Source organism: Coturnix japonica, chromosome 3 (assembly GCF_001577835.2).
Source record: "Coturnix japonica isolate 7356 chromosome 3, Coturnix japonica 2.1, whole genome shotgun sequence".
Classification (NCBI taxonomy): Eukaryota; Metazoa; Chordata; class Aves; order Galliformes; family Phasianidae; genus Coturnix; species Coturnix japonica.
Genome location: NC_029518.1, coordinates 34025981 through 34045750, shown reverse-complemented (window position 1 = coordinate 34045750; position 19770 = coordinate 34025981). Strand labels below are relative to the sequence as shown.

Below are 19770 nucleotides of genomic sequence, written 5' to 3'. Positions count from 1 at the left end.
GTTAAGTATTCAGATAACATCTAGCATAAAAAGCCTTGAGTGACTAATTTCTGCCCTCTACAATACAGCAACTAAAGCCTTAAGGGAAACATGTTAACTCCCACTCATTTCCCAAATAATGCTCAGTGTTATATGTATTTTCTGAGAGGACAAATCATTATGCTAAGAAGAAAACTCATTTAAGTGGCAACATTGATAGGTCAGCTCTACAGAATCACTCTGTCCTGCAACAGCTATTGCCAGAAATAGAAAGAAAAAAAAAATAAAATAGAAGAGGAATATGTGACATGTCAGACATGAGACATGTCTGAGACAGTATGAGCTTCACTTCCTACCAGACAGAAGAACAGAATAAAGTACTCCATAATTTCTTTAGCAGATAACATACCTTCTCCAGTCTGTGTAGTACAAATTCTTCCCATAGCTTGTAACACCAAAAGGATACTGAATTCCTTCAACAATCTTTCGTCGACCAAGCTGATTAGGGTTCATGCATTCCAGTCTCTTGGTACCTGGGTGAAGTGAAGCAATTCAATTTGTTCAAAACAAAGACCAATAGAGCTTTCATGAGGAAAAAAGGATAAGCATAAACATGCAAGCACAAACAGACTAAAGTCTTCTGTATGTTCTTCAGTCTGCTGCTCAGCCAAAGGCCTTCCCATGCCAAACCTCCAAACGTGTCAAGGGCTGGATGGCAAAGCACTTTAGTGCTAATATAATCAGCACAGTGCCTAACTTATGAAAGCACAAATGTCCATTGCTCACAATTTGAAACTCCAAATACAGAAACCAGCATCCTCAGGCTGAAGTAGAAGCTGATAGAAGGTCTCCTCCATTCTGGAGGGATGCTTCAATCACTGACCAGTTCTACCTCCTCTGGAAGGCAATTTTTAAATTGAGCTAGGTAAGCACGTTGCAAAATAATTGCTGGCTTGGGCAACCAAGGCAAGACTGCAAGAAGAACACCTAACTTACAGATGCAAATAAGGTGTAAAAAGGCCTTGTTTTAAGTCTACTACACAGCTCAGGAACACTGCTAGCAAATGTAAACACCTGTAGAATTTTGTTAACTAATGGGTTTCAGAATTAGGAGAAGAAAAGGAGAAGAGACAAATTTGAGAACAAAAGACAGGAAAAAGAGAAAGACAGCAGAGTGGGAAGTGATAAAATGCTAGAGAAAGTCTCTTACAGTGAAAAACAGAGCTTGATCTTTTTAGTTTATCATTAACTTGAAAGGTGACTTGAAGTATAAAAGCACCTCCACAGGAAGAGATCTCTGGCAGTCTACAGTGAGAAAGACAGCAAGATGGAAAAAAAAGTTTATATGAGAATTAAAAGCATACTTTTTGTCTTTAAGCATAATCAACAAGTCAATGGCAGAATTCATCTCTTGACCATAGTGTTGTAGAATGGTTCGGGTTGGAAGGGACCTTTAAAGAATCACCCAGTTCCAACCCCGTAGCTACAGGCAGGGACACCTCCCACTAGACCAGGTTGCTCAAAGCCTCATCCATCCTGACCCTGTATGCTTCCAGGGAGGGGATACCTGCTGCATCACTAGACAGTTTTTTGGTCAGAATTAAAATCTTTCAGTTTACTCAGAACCCAACAGAGGTAGTACGAACAAATGAAGTGACTCTACTAAAGCCAAAAATCAAGGCATGAAATCAAAGTGTAGCCCAAAGAGCTATAAATACTAATTGGCTGTGCATCTTCTCAGAATTGGATGTATGTAGTATACTAATACTATGAAGATAGACTTCAACACCTGTTTACCTGCATCTACCCAACACAGCATTGAGGAATAAGGATCAAACGTCAGCCCATTTGGCAATCCCAGATCATCCTTCACAAGAATTCTTCTGTTTGTGCCATCCATGTATGAAGTTTCAATTTTAGGAGCTTCTCTGTTCCAGTCAGTCCAGTACAGGTTTCTTAAGAGGAAGAAAAATAGGTAAAAATAAAGACTGACTGATCTCAAGTGACTGTTGTAATCAAGGAAAAAAAAAATAATAAATAGTAAGGATAAAAATGACCCTACATAGCCAAAGTAGTAGTTGCATTAATAAGAAGCACCAAATTGCCTTTTAATATCAAAGTGACAAAACATCCCGAAGATATACTGAATGACATACTTCTTGTATGAGATTCTTTTCTTTCTTATTAAAAGAAGAAATGCTTTCCATGCTTTGTTTAGGTTATGTGCTAGATGCCAGGCAAAACCAATTCTATTTCAGCAGTTCTGTGGACTGTTTAAAATGTACAACCACAGCACTCCTCCCACCACCCATATCTACGCAGGCTAAGCAGCAGAAGCAGCAACATTTGGCACACATCTGCAGGATTCATTCAAAATCCTGTTTTTCTTTGCAGCACATCAAGCACTATACAATGGAATCAATCAGAGTAGTTTGTGGTCAGGGGTGAACTTCAGAGAAGGCCATTAATTCAATGACACTTTATTATTAATGGCCATTTGTCAGTGGTGGGTTTTTTTGCCCTTGAATGCTCTTTCTGAGGCTAAGAATTTACTTGACCCCTGTAAAGGCTAAGCTTTGCGTGCGTATTTTCAAAAGGTATCCATACCCTCTCACAGGATCCACAACAATTGCACGGGGGTTCACCAGGCCAGTGTCAAAAAGGATGCGACGCTGGCGCCCATCCAGTCTGGCCACTTCTATTCTATCAAGTTGAGAGTCAGTCCAGAAGATGTTGCGACCTAGATGATCTAGCGCTATCCCTTCAGGGCTTCCCAGGTCTGCAAGGGAAAAGAGAAAAATATTCATAGACATCATATTTCTTAGCAACATTCACCTTATAAGCATTCACAACTCTGAACAGAGAATTTTATTTTTTTTTTCAGTTTTCTGGTTGCAGGCAATAAAAGCTACATCAGTTGGAAAAGTTTAATAGCTTTTTCCCCAGGCCTCCCTTAGTACATCTCCCTCCTTGGGAACACATCCTTTAAATAAGCCTCAGATTTCACCTATATGTCATATGTAGCTAAAGCACAGATAGCCCAGAGAGTTAAGATACTAACTTATGTTTCATACTATGCATTATACCAGACTGTTTTTCTGAATGATAAATATAAGAACCAAACCAGCACACATCCCAAGTCTGAATATAAACTTGCCTTGAAGAGGAAAGAAAAAAATAAATAAATAAGAGTAGATAACAGGGAAATAAATAGAGACTATGAGAATCCTACTCTACCATCCATAGCAAGTCAGGATCCAGAATTATTTTATAGTGTTTAATATATTATTTAATATTCCCCCTTCTTTGGTAAGTAGCACTCATTTGAAAACTGGATTTTTAATAAGCTTAGCCAAAGCAATACAGAAAGCATGCTCTGAAGCACTAGAGATAATGCTATTAGTTAACTGATGGAATTTAGATCCTGTTCTTTGTTTTTGCACAGCAATCCTTTTTGGAACATATTTTAGTACTGTATGTGCACTATTTGTCTTGGATAGTTAGTTGTTCCAAAAACAACAGGAAATAACAGATAACATCCTTTCTGCTTTAGCATTAGTAATTCCTAACTCGCATGAAAGATGCATAATAAATATATAGCTCTTCAAGGTTTAATTCAGCCACTGTGGAAAAGCTGCTTCTATGCTTTTCAACATTCATCCATTAATTGAAAAGGAGCATGAAGGCTGTGTGGGATGTTGTGAGGCCAAAGCCACTACAGATCACTTCTAGTCTGATTTCAGTTCCAGAATAAGTAGAATTGCATGTGGTCACTCCCAAAACAGGCAGTGACCCCTCATACCAGCCAGCTCTCAAGAAATCTTTCAAATGTGGATCTACACATCACTTAAATGCCCTGCAACAAAAGAATGTGGCAAATGAGTGTTCTACTAATTTTCAAGTGTATTTATGAAAGCCATTAAACAGTGTGTGACACAAACGATCCCTGTGAAGAACAGGCATCACTGACACAGACGTGCCCCTACTGCACTGCCATCAAGGCTGGTACAGTCACAGGCTCTACTCTTTGGAAACAGACAGGCTTGTATAGATAGACAACTAACATAATTTAAGCAATTGCAACAAAGATGGAAGTTCTCCTTTCTGACCTGCCCCCACAGCTGCAGAGCTCAGAAAGCCTCCACAGGCAACACAGCTGCAGGAATAGATGGGAACTGGATGGGGCTCCACAATAAAACATGTTTCTGCAGAACAATTCAACTTGGATTGCAAGAGCTTTAACAACAACAACAAAAAAAAGTGCATTCCACAAAAATACGTGAGAACTGAAGAAAGCAGCTGCAGCCCTCCAGAGGAAAAAGGCAAAGATCAAAACAAAATAATAAATTCTTATGAGCTTTCTAAGAGCGAGGCATTTTCCCATTTACTGAAATTTTAAAGGTCCAGTTTTGAGTACCACAGAGTTATTCAATACTGAATATTCAGCCATAAATTGTTCTGACTCTGTATTAAAAATCCAGTTAACATTTCCACGCAGGAAGTAAAAAGAAACATTGCTCAACATCTCTTCAGAAGCACTGAACACATCCCATGACAAGGCAATATATGGAAAAATATCTCATAATTTCTGAGGTGGTTTTTGTAGCAGATAAAAACAAGGTTCCCATGCAGCAGTGGTACATTGTAGGCACTCTGAGTTACCTAAAATAATCCAATTTAGTAGAAAACCTTCACAAATATTCCAAAAACATTTTATATACTGCAAGGCTTTCGAAGCACACACACACACAGTCTCATTAGAACAATTCATACATATACAAAATCTTTAGCAATAGCAATTTCCTTCACTTTTTAAAGTGCACAATATGACAAAGTCCCTGAAGAGTAGATCCTCAAATGGTAGAGACTGGAGATCCTTTCCCCATTGATGCTGTAGTTATACATGCATATGCATTCACTGCCTACACTGTTTTAGAGGCACTCTTAAATTAAAAATGTTAGGATTAAAAGGAAGTTCTACAAATTCCTCAGCCAACAAGTTGTATAGAAATACAGCTAAGCTGTACAGAAATAGTTGCTGCTGTGATTAGGGATGGCTTTAAGTTTTCCCTTAACCCTTCCCAGGACAAAAGCACAATCCAAGCTGCTCCCCTCTCTCCATTGCCCCTGAGAGCTGAAATGGAGTAACAACAAACTGGCTATTCTGAAGCATATTTCTACTCCAAGTAGAAATTTGCAACACATCCAAAGAAAACCAAAGCAAATTTATTGTAGAGTTTTAGAACTTGTTGATTATTTTGCTAAATTAATTTCCTACATTTCAATGACAGTACCTGGGAAAGATAAAAAGCAAGAAACTCTAGTACTTTACAAGTATTCTAGGATCCCAGGGATGTGAATGAGTATAAAAAAAGTGCTTCCCTCTAGCTTCTTTTGCTGTTTGTTTGTTCTCCCCCCCCCCCCCCCCAAGTTCCACATTCACTTGGTTCCCTAAACCTGTCCCTCCTTCTTAACATTTTAAGAAATGTTTTCATATTTTAAATGCTCTAAGCCTTAGATACCCCAGTTCCATCATGAACACCTGCAATTTGCTGCTACTCTTGTTACTTATCTTTTAGTCAGTCAATAACAAAGTGTCAGTTCAGCAGAGAACTATTACAGACCTATTCAGAGGTCCCTTGCAAAGAACTTTACAAAAGCTTCACAAAATCCAGTTACACAGTGTTTACTGGATCACCTTTGTCTGCACATCCACTGACTGATGAAAAGCTTTCATGATTTTCCTACATTAAAGAGTCATCAAAACCATAACCCAAATTGTAATGTAGTGTAAGCACTGCAATGAAGTGCTACTACACAGGAAACAGATCCTTCTTCATTTTAAGTCACCAAAGCTTTTGGGTATCTTTTATTTGAGTAACCTTCACTTGTAATAAGGCTGCAGATCAAATAACACCTATGAATTATCTAATTCATGTCTTTAATGGCATTAATAGGAAGTAGGAAGAACTTGGTGCTGTTACCTGTTCTGATGATGGTCGTTGGCTCCCCACCATGTAGGCTAGCTCTACTGATCGATGGACCACTGATGTCTGTCCAGTAAACCATCTTGTCCATGCAGTCATAAGCAACTCCAATAATAACTTTGTCCTGTTGTCAGCAAGCAAATTAGATCAAGCAGAGAAAAGGACGATGTGGGCACTCACTGTACAGTAGCTTAGAATAGTGCTTCCAATCGTTTCTTTTAACAAGCAGACACTATTCACAGAGCTTACTCCAAAGAGGTATGTATGTTCATTTAAAGAAAGTTCTTGCTGACATCTTGCTGTAGTATTCCTCATCTGCTTTTTTTCCTTTCATTCTTTCTGTATATTCAGCCGTTTTGTATGGATTGATGCATTTTAGCAGTTACTTAAAAGTATCAATTACCACAACAAAGTTCTAGCAAAGTAAGTTCATTAAATAACAGTTTTGGAAATACTTCACAAATAAATCTTGAACACTCTCACTGGAATAAGGAAGAAATGATTTTTTGGACAAAAGAAGGTAGGTCTGAAGATTTGAGTTTAGAGTGTCCTGCAGGTCTTCTAGATTTTTCACCAATAGAAACGTGAGGTTAGCAGTATTTATATAGTCAACTGCTGGAGGCATGTGAGATCACAAATATTAATTTCTTGCCCTATGATGTATTCATTTAAAGCAAATAACTTTTTCTATAGCTCAGTTATCTTCCCCCCTTACCTCCCCAAATAGTCAGGTCAAAAATTCAGTGACAAAGTGCTGAGATACCAAAATCTTAAGAAAACATAAAAATTGAGTTTGAAATTTAAATTATCAAACAACAAAAATGACAATCACTTTCGTCTGTACTGCAGCTCCTCCAAGGCACATTAGTTTTTACAGTAGGTTACTTACTGGAATATGCAAGAGCGCTTTTGCACCATTTTTCTTCATGTTGTTTCCCTCCAGTGGAACATGTTCAATTTTCCCACTTTGGGCAAAAAGCAAATGTGTTCCTGGAGGCAGCGGAATTGTGTCTGGTCGAACAGAGGGCCCAATAGCAACAGGAGGAGCAGCTGTGCTCAGACCTTGTCCATAGAAAAAGAAACAGATGGCAACAAAATGAGCTTGTGCAGTGCAACAAGGCTCCTTGTTACATACAAAGACAATTCCAGACAGGCTTCGTAGGAAGGAATGGCCTGATAAGTAGACACTAACAACTCTAATCAGATGCAGAAAGCTTCGGATATTTTTTTCCCCTTCTGCTGACAGAGAAGAAGCAACTGACATAATAGATCTTTTCATGTTCAGCTCTGTAATTGCTCCTTCCTTCAAATGTTCAAAAAAGCCTATCTTATTTTGCAATTGAAGATGTTGGAAGGAACATCCTTCATTTCCTGAGGCAGCAGCCATTTACCACACATTCAGAGGTTCCCAAAGGGCAGAAATTATAGGGGCCCCTCACAGTTTCAAAGCAGGAAAGAAGTCAGAAAGCCATCTCACCACAGCTGTCCAGATGCCCTGGCTGAAGAAAAAGCATAAATGGAATTGCCAAAGGGCTGCAGCATGAGGCATACTGTCACTGGCTCAAGAGAAGCCTGCATTGCTCTAACTCAGTGCTACATCTCAGGGGCCCCATGTTTGGGAGAAAGTGCACATCAGAGAAGAGACACCCAAAAGAAACAAGTGCTTCAGCCACTTACATGGTGGTCGAACGCCTGGGCCACTTCTGGTGCCATCAATCTCATTTCCATCCCTATCCACACACCAGCAATATCCAGTGCTGCCATGGCACTGAGTGGGTACGTAATTCCCATGTTCATCACACTGGGGAATGAACTGACCAACTCTTATTTCTCTTTGGAAGAAAGCGCCTCCACTTCCAAGAGCTACTTCTTTCTCATGCTGGCATTTGGTCTTTACCACTCCTATGAAGAAAACAGACCAGTGAATGTTTCTGCTTTAATTAATAACTATGCTCCATTAGCAGTTGCCATACACTACTTATAAAACATGTATTCTCGCTACTGGAGGAACATGATGCAAATTTAGAAGGCATATACCATCTGTGTACCTTCAGAAACAGTCTGTCCTATGTAGATCCTACACATTTGCCTCGATTTTACATAATTTTCAATATTTTTCACTGTTCAATTTAAAACAAAACAAGAAGCTCCCTTGCAGCTTCCTACATTGAAAGGTCATAAAAGAGAAGCTGGAAAACATTATTTCTCCTAGAAACACATTAGAAAGAACATTCTGTCCAGTTTGTGACCCCCAAATGTCTACTTGTTTGGCAAATACCCATGGACTTCAAGATACAACTGATTAGCCAGGCTACACAGTGGATAAAGTTTTTTTGTAATGCTAAAAGTCAAGTTTCCCTTCAGAGGGGCAAGAAAAAAATCACAACATAAAGCAGATGCTGAGTTCTCCATAGAGCCTAGAAAATGAGACAACTTACTGCTCTGACGCGTATTAGTCTTTTTAAAGTTCAGGCATCAAATCTGAGTGATCACCTGATACTTTTGGACTCCAGAAAGGAAATGAAGGAACAGATTGCTCAGTTCCTGGTAAGGCACACAAGTGAGGCTGCACTGAAAGCTGGATTACTACTAGAGAAACACATAACACACAATGGCTATATGTGTTAAATACAGAGATTACAGAAGAAAGATGAATTTTCCAGATTATCAATAGATTCAGGGATCAGTTTCTTCTGGTTTCAATTTTACAAAACAGTCTGGACTAAATTATAAATCTTCCTTTGCTGTTACATGTCATGTAATAGGGAATGTCACCTAGACCAATATATCCTTCCAGATACCAAACAGCACAGTGAAATTAACAGAATACAATAAACTTATTCCCACTCCACACAAAGAAATCTGTGGTATTTTTACCCTACATTTGAGACATGACGGAGTCTGCACAATGGGAGGGAAAGACATCTAATTATGGGGGAACATCCTCTTCCTGATTTCTATGGACAGCTAGAAACACAAACTGTCTGACAAGGAGATCAAACATAAAACTTAAATTTATTCCTTCCTCGCTTTGACATTGTCTAGTGGGCAGTGTTAGCTACGTATGGCTCAGAATAGACCCAGACCAGCAGAGTGCGGATTAATCCTATGTGCCTACAGGCTACTGAGGTATGATAGTCACACAAGTACCAATAATAATAATAATAATAATAATAATAATAATAATAATAATAATAATAATAATAATAGTAATAATAACAATAATAATAAGTTATGCAAGCAAAAGCTTTGGAAAAGTTCTGTGCACCTGGAGACAATTAGAGAAATACAAATGTCTGGAGAACAGCTCAGTCCAAACAAATAAAATATTTGGCCTTAGCTTTAGTGTGGGTGGCAAAGAGTATTGAGTCAAGTTATAAAATCAAACCCTGAAGGAAAGTGTACATTATCTCAATCTTTTTTTAAATAGCACTCAACTCACTATGCAGGTTAAAAACAAAAAAAGATTTAAAAAAAAAAAGAGAAATATTTGAGTCAGTGGAAAAATGTAATTAAGAAGTAGTACTTCTAGCAAGTTACCACAGTATCCTAGATTGGTTTTAAATTTCCCTATTAAGAGATTTCACTTCTTCATTAGGGTACTGGAGGAAGATAAGCAACCACAGATCATGTCATTTGGAAGAGAAATAGGACACAAAAGATGAGAAGGACGAGACCTCATTACTGGCTGAATAGAGCTCATTAAAATCAACACACTGATTCATGCAGTCAAATGAACAGTTACACTTGAAATACACCATGTACACCAGTCTCTAAAGACAGAGATTTATCTTGGAAAACAACAACTAAGAAAAGTCATCCGCAGGTAACTAACTCAATGGGAGCACTACGCTGGGGATTGTGAGGGAGCATAACACGGGTGTAGAGAAGCAATGTTATTGCTCTGGATGGTATTAATAAGATACTTCAGGGAATACTGGGTCCAACTCTGGTATCCAGAGTTCAGAAGGATAGCAAAAAATTGATCAGCGTAAAGAAGAGAGGAAGTACTGCAGTGCAGAACAGAAATGCAGACTGCCCAGGATGTGATGCTCAGCAGGCCACAGTGCACACCAGTCTAGTTCCATGGAATGGTGCAGCCTGTGAATAATCTTCCTCAGAAAAATAAATTTGCATTTAACATTTTCAACATGTATTTTTTGGTTGTTTTATAAACCACCACTAGCAGTGTGGAATTTAAAACTCTGGAAAACAACACAAAATACTGCAAGTGGCCCAGATAAGACACATATACACTCCCCACATAAGCAAAGAAATATACAGAATTGGGGTGAAAAGCAAACAAACAAACAAACCCATATCAAACATTCAGTCACTTTTGGTCATAAAGGAAAGCTCTTGTAGCAGTAATGTAGGAGATCATCTATGGACTTTAAAAAAAGATGGAGGCTGGGAAAGAGGGATGAAGAATACGGATTTATGGGACTTCTCTTCCACCCTGCAAGAGGGATTACGGACTAATGCACTATATTGAATTTAATCAGTTTGTAACAGCATTCAGAACTTTTCAAAGATCTGATATATCTGTTCAAACAGGTTTTCATTCACAAGCTAAAGACAGAGAAGTGAAAATAAATCTCTGTCCGGTACGCAACCATAGTACTTCTTAAATTTCTGATGTAGCTCAATTTATTCCCCAAATATCACAGTTCCACTAGCAATTTTAACTGCCATTCTCAGACACTGCCAAAAAAGGAAGAGAACAAAACAAGACAACACGCTGCCCTTTGTCCATTCATTTTGCTTTGCAGTCCTTCACTTGCAGCATTGCCCTGTGTGTTTTTCATGTGAAACAAACTGTGTACAGAGCACCAGCAAATGGCTCTAACGGTCAGAACCCCAGTCCAAGAACCCAGATTTGTTTCTGTTTAGTAAACAGTGTCTGGGGTCTGCAGGGGTAGAAACACTCAGACATCTGGTTTTTTGAAATGGAAAAATGAAGCGTGAGGAAATAATGAAGTACAGACATTCTTAATAGCTGTGAGCAGTGAGACATTCCAGCATCATTAACTCTTTCATTAACATACGGTTTTACTCCTACAACGTTCACTTATGTACAACTCAAATCCATTTTACTTGTTAGTCTCCTTGCTTTGAGAGCAGCCATTCAGCAGTGGTAAAATTCAATAGTATGTTCCATATAATAAAAAAGGCACCAAACAAGCAAGCAATTAAGCATATTGTTTGGAAAAGGACAGAAAAAAGAACAGAGTATTCCAGTGAATGAAATTTTCCATGCTACTAACAACCAGGAAGAACTTCAGTGAGTTGGCTGAGGCTAATTAAATCAAAACTTTATCAGGTAAAAGGGGGAGAAAGGCTCTCTAATGACATCTGGATACAATGGATTCTCATCTGGAATCTCCATCCTGAAGTAAGTTGGTTTACAAATTGGGTGCTAAAGTAAACTAAGCTGCTTTTTGCACAGCTTCAGAAACTTGTTTGACTCTAGCTACTGGCAATGATTAGCCATTGGATATATCTGTTATAAAAGTACTCAAGCTTTAGCAATAAGATGACATTCCAAGAGCAACTATTGTTCTATTAACTCTCAAAGAATGGAGGAGTAGCCGTGCTTGTTATAAACACTGCCATTGCCACAGACCAGCAGGGCAATGTAGATACTCCTACTTTAGTCAGGATTTCAGCAACAGCAAGACTTCTCATCTATAAAACTTTTATTTCCCTGCTCAGAGAATTTCACAAGCAGAAACAATGCAAGTGTTTCCAAAGCATGTCTTCTACTCCTGATACAAAACTTACAGCTTACAAAGAATAAGCCAAGCCTGTTAAACAAATAATTTACCTAGCCTCAGCCTGCAAAACAGACAAGCATTCTGAGCTTCAAGTAGTGATAAGGGCCAAAGAGGTGCCAGAGAGGCGGCAGCACTGCTGCAGAAGAAGCATTCTGTGTGGTGCTGAGGCCCAGCAGCAAGGTGTCCAGTAGCCAAGCTGAAAAGGGAGCTGTCTCCATTCAAGCTTCATTTATGTTGAGTATGAAAACAAAATCAAGAAGCATCTAGGGTAAGTAGAAAAATAATATAAAGCTACAACAAAACAGTACTTTACACTTAGCAGATGGGTAGATACACTAACCATAACATGCAAAAAGGCATTGTCCTCAGCAACAAATGTATCCCATATACTTAGAAGAAATTAAACATGTCCTGGTAATAGAGCTGATTGAATTGAATTGATTGAATTCAAATATCAATCTGCCAAATGATCTGATTCAGCTACAAAGGGAAATGTGCCAGACACGAAAACAGTATTTCTCATCCTGCAATCCTTCTTTAAGAACCAGAAGGTTTGTTTTTGCTTCAAGCTACTTACATCAAGTCACTCCTAAAGGAGTAATAATCCTGTTTTTATCAACAGGATCATTATATAAATGTTTTAACTCTGGTCAGAAACACCAGGTAGTTCTCCCTTCATCCAGCATTAAACTGAAAATATGCAGGAACGTTGGCACATGAAAAATAAGTAGAAAACAATGTTGGAAGACTGATATAAAATTGGAAAAAGCTAAAGCTTCAGAATTAAACACCACCAAACCTCCTACAATTGACCTACAAGGAAAGAGTCTACAAACACTCAATGATTTGACATAACATATGCTGTTGTGCACCAAATGAAGTCATGCAAACATGATCTAAAACCAGAAATCACTCTGTGATTTCTTTCGTTTTTCCTGTAAGTCATCCATCAGCTCTTTGCTCTGAGGCATTAGTATCCTACTGTATAAGAATGTCAAATCTTCAGAATTAGGGAAGACAAAGTGGCAAAGGAGAAATAAAGAAGTTCAGCAACACATCAGGTAGAGATTTGGGTCATACAAACAAGCACTTTTAAGCCAGCAGATCATTCAGTAAAAAAGAAAAATCTAAACTTTGAGTCATCAAGTACTTTGGACATCATTAAAACAGCGAAGAAGCTGATTTACAAAGACAGCCTCCCTCCTCAGTCCTACCGCTTTTTGCTTCTTTTCTTGATTGCACATTTTGAGTTTCAGTCTGTGGAGAGGTGTAGTGTCTTTAGCCCAAGAGTAAGAATATCAGAAGCCAAAGGTAAGCTTTGTTTGTTTCCTGGATGAAAGTATTCAACTATCATCTATGTTTGCCACGCTTTTGGACTGAAATAACAGTAACAATGCTACTTTGAGCCTTAGTGTTCCTCACTACTTCAAGGTCCAAACTAAACTACAAAAACCGAAGTGTGGAAAGAAAGAGCTTTATGCTAACTAGAGAATAAACTGAGTAAATACAGAAAAACCTAACATTTAATTAGAACCAGGAGTTAGTCCTTTTGGATTCAGGCTGACTACACTTGAAAAGTAGGCATCTAGTTCTTGCTGAATACAACTGTACAGATACTTGGTTTCATCCTTCTCTTTTTTCCTATAATTGCTGCATTTCATTTACATCACCAACAGTTCCACGTGTTTTATGATATGTGACTATTGTGCACGGAAAACAAAATTAGTATGTGATCAAATCATTACATAAGGCAAATTCAAAAGATAGCATCAGCATGAAGCTGAGAGCTGCTGGGGAGAGACAAACAAAACATAAAACAATAACTGAGCAGGAAAAGCAATAACAGTCAATAGACAGACATTGGCACAAGCTTGGTGTTGAGACCTCAAGGCACACGAGAAAGAACAAAGCCTAGTGAGACAATATACAATTCTTTTTCCAGAGAAATATATATGCTCCAGTTCCCAAGTTGCATTTCTGCTCTAATTTTTAAGAACTATAAAATTTTACCTCCTAACACACACTGGAAACCATCTCCACGATAACCTGCCTTACACTGGCAGCTGAAGGACCCAGGTGTGTTGTAGCAGAAAGCATCTGGATGACAGCGGCCCTGCTGACATTCATCTATATCTGTAAAATAAAAGATCAGTCTTTGATAAATATTCCTTATGATGGGAAACATCATACAAATCAGAGTGAGAATTCAAGTGCAAACCTGGCTTGTTACTATCAGGCTCCTATTTTATGCCCTATGTCAAGAATTAAAGACTTTTGGAAGAATACAGAAATGAAAAGTAAAAAGCATGTGTGTATTTTAGACTCTGGCTGTCAGCAAATCTCTCTACCTTGCTACTCTCATGGGTACTGGCACTGTAAATACACACAGTATTTTAGAAATACATGCCCATAAGAAAGAGAAAAGAAAAAGTCACAAAATGCAAGAAGAAAGGCTGGATTTGGCTAGCAAGATTTCTGATACATTTAGATAATGCTTCTCTCCCACTGCACTCCAACTGACATGAAACACAACACAATGTTTTTACAGATTCTGAATACTGAGCACTATCTGTCTCTTAGTCATCAGGTGTGGACCAGATCCCCTAACTGCAGCCACTGCCATTTGTGCAGCTACCTCATTTTGGACCTTCTGGGACACAAATATTGAGGAATGAACTCAAAAGTGGGAGAGTAAAGAACGACAGCTTATGATGCTTGCCTGCAGGACCTAAGGTACAAATCTTCCCTGTTTTAAATCAGAAGTAACTGTAGGACATTGCAATGAGGAGCCAAGTTGTGCAATAAAGAGTATGAAAAAACCACAGCAAATGGTACTACTCACCCTCACAGGCACGCCCATCTCCAGAGAAACCAGGGAGGCACGTGCAGATGTAGGCAGACCCACCAGTGTACACACACTGAGCACGCTGGGGGATATCGCAGCCGTGTGTGCCCGTCAGGCAGTGGTTTATGGCGTATTCAACAGCTGCAGGTTAGACACACAAGAGAAGAGTGAAAGTTTGAATTTTCCTCCTCAAAGTTTGAAGCTCGTAAAACACTTGTAGAGAGCACAGCTGTGAAGGCACAGAGAAGAAAAAAGAAACAAAGAAACTGTGTTTTGTTTGGGGGGGGGTTGGGTTTTTGTTTGATTGTTTTTTAAAGCTCTTCCATTACACCAGTATTAAAACTTAACAACGTTTTACAAGGTATTGACTGTCTGCAGCATCTCAAATGCCTGCAAGCATAGAACAGAGGAGAAAGGATCAATGGGTGTCATAGCCTAACATCTACAACATTTACAAGAGTTTTGTTTATAAAAAGGAGTCCTCAATGAAGAAATGTAAGGCATCTCCTAGAGGCACCTCACACACTGGCTGAGCAGCCAGTTCATTGCACTGGGAATTAAATATCCTGCTACACTAACCTAGCATTGACCCAGGGCTGTCATCGCTTGGCAAGAGATGGGAGATGTGACTCACTTATTAGGAGGTAAACATATTTGTCAGCTATTGGAGAGATTTTGACCAACTGCAGCAGCTGGAGCCAGGCCTGCAGCTTTTCATGATTTTCTCAATAGTGACAGTGCTGATATACTGAAGGCACTGCTTTATGCACAACAGTATTTCAGGTAGCAACTGGAGCTTTGCCCACGCTTACCTGTTAAGTCAGAGAAGAGGAAAGGAAACCATTATATTAGAAAAAGAAAGAGGCAAAAATACCACAAAAATGTTAGGGCAGGAAAAATGCAGGTTTGCAGTGAGCGCGTCTAGGAACAGATTAACAGCTGCTGTAAGAATCCACTGAGGATTTCACAAGGATTGCGTAAGCAATTCCTTCCTGGGAGTTGACAGGACCAGGACCAGACTCCACAATGCTCCTTTCATCACAGCACACATATGGAAATTACCACAGTACCAGCAGGGAAATAAATAAATAAATAAATAAATCTTCCATCGTAGCCAGATCTGAAAACAGACATGCTGTTCATGTCTCTGGAGGAGACGATGTCATTGTAAGAATCATTTTTATCTGCTCTGCTTCACAGTGTAAGATTCAGGTTACAAAATAATCAATTCAGAACGGCAATAGCTTTAGAGCTGAAATTCTTAGGGAGCTCCCAAGTCCTCCCATTCATCAGTCAACAAATGTGAGAACTGGATTCATTTACAATTCTCTTCTTAACACAGTGAGTCACACAGCTGGTATGAAAAGCTGTAGTTCCACATCAAGCCACATAAGCACAAAGAAGGATGCTGCTGCCCTGTCTCAGGTTCAAGACATTCAGGGGCTGTAAACCGATGGATAACTGTAGCAGAAAGTCCTACATTCAACTGGTGTTAGAAGCCAGCATGACACTAGAAGTCATCCTCTATTTCTGTAAGATGAACAACAGCCCAAAAATCAGTGGGCAGCGCTTTTAAGAAGCGTGAAACTCACCAACACAAGTCCGCCCATCTGCTGCAAACTGGTATCCATCAACACACTCACATCGGTACGTTCCCGGCTGGTTATTGCAAACTGCATTGCTGCCACACAGACCCGGTTGCTCTGAACACTCATCAATATCTAGAATATTATATAAGGATTCCTGTTACTATAAAAACACATTTAAAACTGATGCCAGAAAAACATAAACTGTGCAAGTGTTAAATAATAGCAGGCTTGTGTATCTAATCTGCATCTTGGATAGTCTACACCCCTCAAAAGTAATTAGCAACTGGAAAATACACTTTCATTTAACTGCGACCTCAGCTAATCTGCACAAAAACAAACAAAAATCACAAGAGAGGTTTTATAGAGGAGTGGACCAGGAAACCAGGGAGGGAGGAGAAGCCTTTGGGAAAGAAGATAGCAGGATAAGCAGGAACTTTAGGAAAGAATTCTCCTTCAGTTATCCATATATCAAAGCACAGTAAATGACAAATACACAGAATTTACATGTATTATGTTCAAATCCAGAGTAAAGAAACAAGAGATATAACCATTAAATTTGGTTCCAAAACACATTATATATATACATGTATATATATAGTAATTATTTTATATGCTAAAAGCTCTTAATTAATTCCAGATCTCATTGTCTACTAATAAATATATGTACAAGAGGTAGAAACCCCAAGCTCAGAAGCTAAAATGATTTAAGATTTTAGTAAACTGTGCAACAAAGCAGACACCATCTGTAGTTTAGTTAAACTGCAGAGATTTTGCTTCATAATGAAAAGTTTATGATTTATCATAGGTTTTATTTTAGGTTCAGATTTGTACACCTAGCAACGCATTTCCTTGCCAGGAAGATAACCAAAGACATGGAGTTTTCACCATTGGGGCTGTTCTTACAAAGCATCTCAAAATCCTGTCAAGTACAACAAAGAAAAGATCTTAGATGATAGAAACAAATTACACTGCTGGGAAACAAACTTCCCTGAAGAGCAAGACAAAGAATTTGGACCTTTGGTCCAATAGACTTGAATAAAAGGGATTTTCAAAGCATATCCTAAAAAAGATTATTTCATTGGGTCCCAATATCCACGCCCTGTGTACATTCCTCATTGCCTTTAGGAACTTTTAACTTAGTTGACCCATTTTAACTGGAATTTGCAGAATGTTGCATTTCTTACAGTTAAGTCCCCACAAGTCTTATGAGAAGAGGAATTATGTAGGAAAGATGTTTTGCAAGCTAGCAAAACATATCCAGGTTTGACTCTTCGAGACAATCAAACTTACTTTCTGTGATTAAGCACATGTATTAGCTACCCCAACATCCCTTTAACCTACAATTCCTCAAAATTCTTCAAAATGAGGGTCAATACATTCCAAAGAAACCAAACTACACATTTTCTAAAGAAAATCTTCTGATACCATAACAAACATTTCCATCTCCACGGAATCCAACTGAACATTCACAGGAGAAACGATTCCCGCTTCCTGCACGACATACTGCGTTGGTGTCACAGTTATGGGTACCAGTGTAGCAAGGATTCCGGCTAATATCAGCAGAACCATCTGGAAAGAAAGACCATACTTAACTGTGACAAGTCTACCAAAGTAATAATGCTCAGATAAGGTCCAGAAGGACATTGCTTATAGTATGAATGAAAAAAACAAAAAGCTTGTAGGGACTTGTTGGTGATGGGCAAGACATCAATCTCAAGTGACAGTATCATTGGTATTTTTTGTAACTTTGGCAAAGGACTATAAAGATTTAAAAGAAGAAAAAACTCTCTAAAAGAAATGGAAGAAAGAAATACTTTGCATTCATACATACCACTGATGGGGCCAATGGAATTGCTCATAGCATATCGCAGAATTTGCTCGTCCCTGTTATACAGAACAAATATACTGTCCACTGAGAGCTGCTGAGTAGCAGAAGCAGCATGGAAAGAGTCATCATGAATGCATTCATCAAAGGAGATGGTCTGTCGCCACTGATAGGCACCAGTGTACGTGGAAGCAACCCCATCCCTTTCCGGCTCTGTCACTGTGTACTCTCTGGTGGACGATGAAGTGATCACTGCAACATGGCAACATACTCCAATCAGAACAGAAAGCAAAAGTCTATGTTCACTGCTACGTGGATCCATTTTCATGCAAAGGAACAGGAGTTTGATTAGACTTGCTCTGTGCTCGACACAGTTGTAAGGGATGGGACACAACTTGTCTTGACATAATTTAAAAATTCAGCTAAAATTTATGGGTTGCCAGGAAATTAAAGGAAAAAATAACTCAAGAAACTTACAAGTTCCTTTAGATGAATCTGCCCAAACAACTCCTCCAAATCTCTGAAGTTGTTCAGCACAAAGTTGAATCTTCCTGCTGCTTCTACTATTTTATTGCTCATAAGGACAGGAAAAGCAGCAAGAGCAGCTCAAATACCAAATACCAAGGTCATACATCAGCAGATATAAAGCAGTGACAGAGCAACTACACCACTTCAAGCTACCTGTAGCAATCAAAGATGCCCCTGGAGCAAAATGCTGCCTCTCTCCTATCCAGATGCACTTGGGAGCACTGCTTACTGCTTCCTCTCTATTGTTACTTGGTGGCTGGGCTGGCTGACCAGCAGGAAAACCACAACATCACTTTGTTATTGCTGGGTTGAGACATACATTATATTATTGAGGAAGAAGAAAATAAAGAGGTGAATATTCCAGTGTAAATAGCAAAATGAAGAACTACTCTCTTACCACATCTCTGAGACAAGGAAGAGAATTACTAAAGAGACAACAGGAGAAACTGATAATGGAATTAAACAACTAGACAGTTGTTCAAATTCACCTCAAATAATACTGATAAATCCTTCTTACTGACATAAGACACGGTCATTGAAGTGCAGCTTACACGACACTAACTGCCATGTAATTGGTTTGCATGGTCTCACTGAACAAGATTAAAGCCCATTTACAGACATTATTACAGGCATATCCCAGTTCAGCTCCTACTGGGGAGCTATGGACTCCACAAAAAACTCTGTAATTTGTACAACTACCACTGACAATGTAAGACCAATAAAAGAGAACAGCTAACATCAGCTCAGACATCAGACATCAGCTCACATTCTTTTTCAATAGAAAGTTCAGAAATATTTGCACTGTTCCACACGAAATTCGCCTTCTTTTGGAAACCAATAAATAAATAAATAAATAAATAAATAAATAAAAAGAGAGTAAAAAATTATATAAATGGAAGGTCACAAGCACATCCTTTTAGTAGGTAATGATCTTCTCTCCATTCTAAGAATTGTGCACTTACATGTCAGTTCCTTCTTAGGGAATCTTACCAGAACTAGAGGCGTGATAGAGTTCAGTGTAAGGTTCGATATGGACTGATGCACCAGAAGGGACTTCAGGTACTCTGCCTTCCATTTCTGTGCTGATGGTAAGGTGACCGTGCTCATCAATTCCACTGAATTTCTGCTTTATAACCAGCTTCTCATTGTTGCCAAGAAAAGTGACTTCAGTTTGCCGTGTAAACTCCCCACCTACAGAAACAGTATTAGTTAAACCACTGGTGGTGGTTTCTGAATCTTT

General features: G+C 38.8%; 1 protein-coding gene across 2 annotated transcripts in view; it reads right to left on the bottom strand.

Annotated features, from left to right (window-relative positions):
- The window catches only part of NID1 (nidogen 1), a 34040-nt gene that overhangs the window by 4043 nt on the left and 10227 nt on the right, over nucleotides 1-19770 (bottom strand). Inside the window, exons 7-18 of one of the 2 annotated variants that reach the window (XM_015857894.2) lie at nucleotides 19521-19721; nucleotides 18009-18254; nucleotides 17603-17746; nucleotides 16181-16309; nucleotides 14586-14729; nucleotides 13754-13876; nucleotides 7644-7868; nucleotides 6856-7028; nucleotides 5964-6090; nucleotides 2587-2758; nucleotides 1777-1934; nucleotides 389-512 (exon numbers count right to left, since the gene is read on the bottom strand). In XM_015857894.2, coding sequence (XP_015713380.1) covers nucleotides 389-512; nucleotides 1777-1934; nucleotides 2587-2758; nucleotides 5964-6090; nucleotides 6856-7028; nucleotides 7644-7868; nucleotides 13754-13876; nucleotides 14586-14729; nucleotides 16181-16309; nucleotides 17603-17746; nucleotides 18009-18254; nucleotides 19521-19721 — 1966 coding nt within the window. The remainder of the gene's footprint in view (nucleotides 1-388; nucleotides 513-1776; nucleotides 1935-2586; nucleotides 2759-5963; nucleotides 6091-6855; nucleotides 7029-7643; nucleotides 7869-13753; nucleotides 13877-14585; nucleotides 14730-16180; nucleotides 16310-17602; nucleotides 17747-18008; nucleotides 18255-19520; nucleotides 19722-19770) is intronic. The other variant, XM_032443557.1, reaches the window with a different exon arrangement.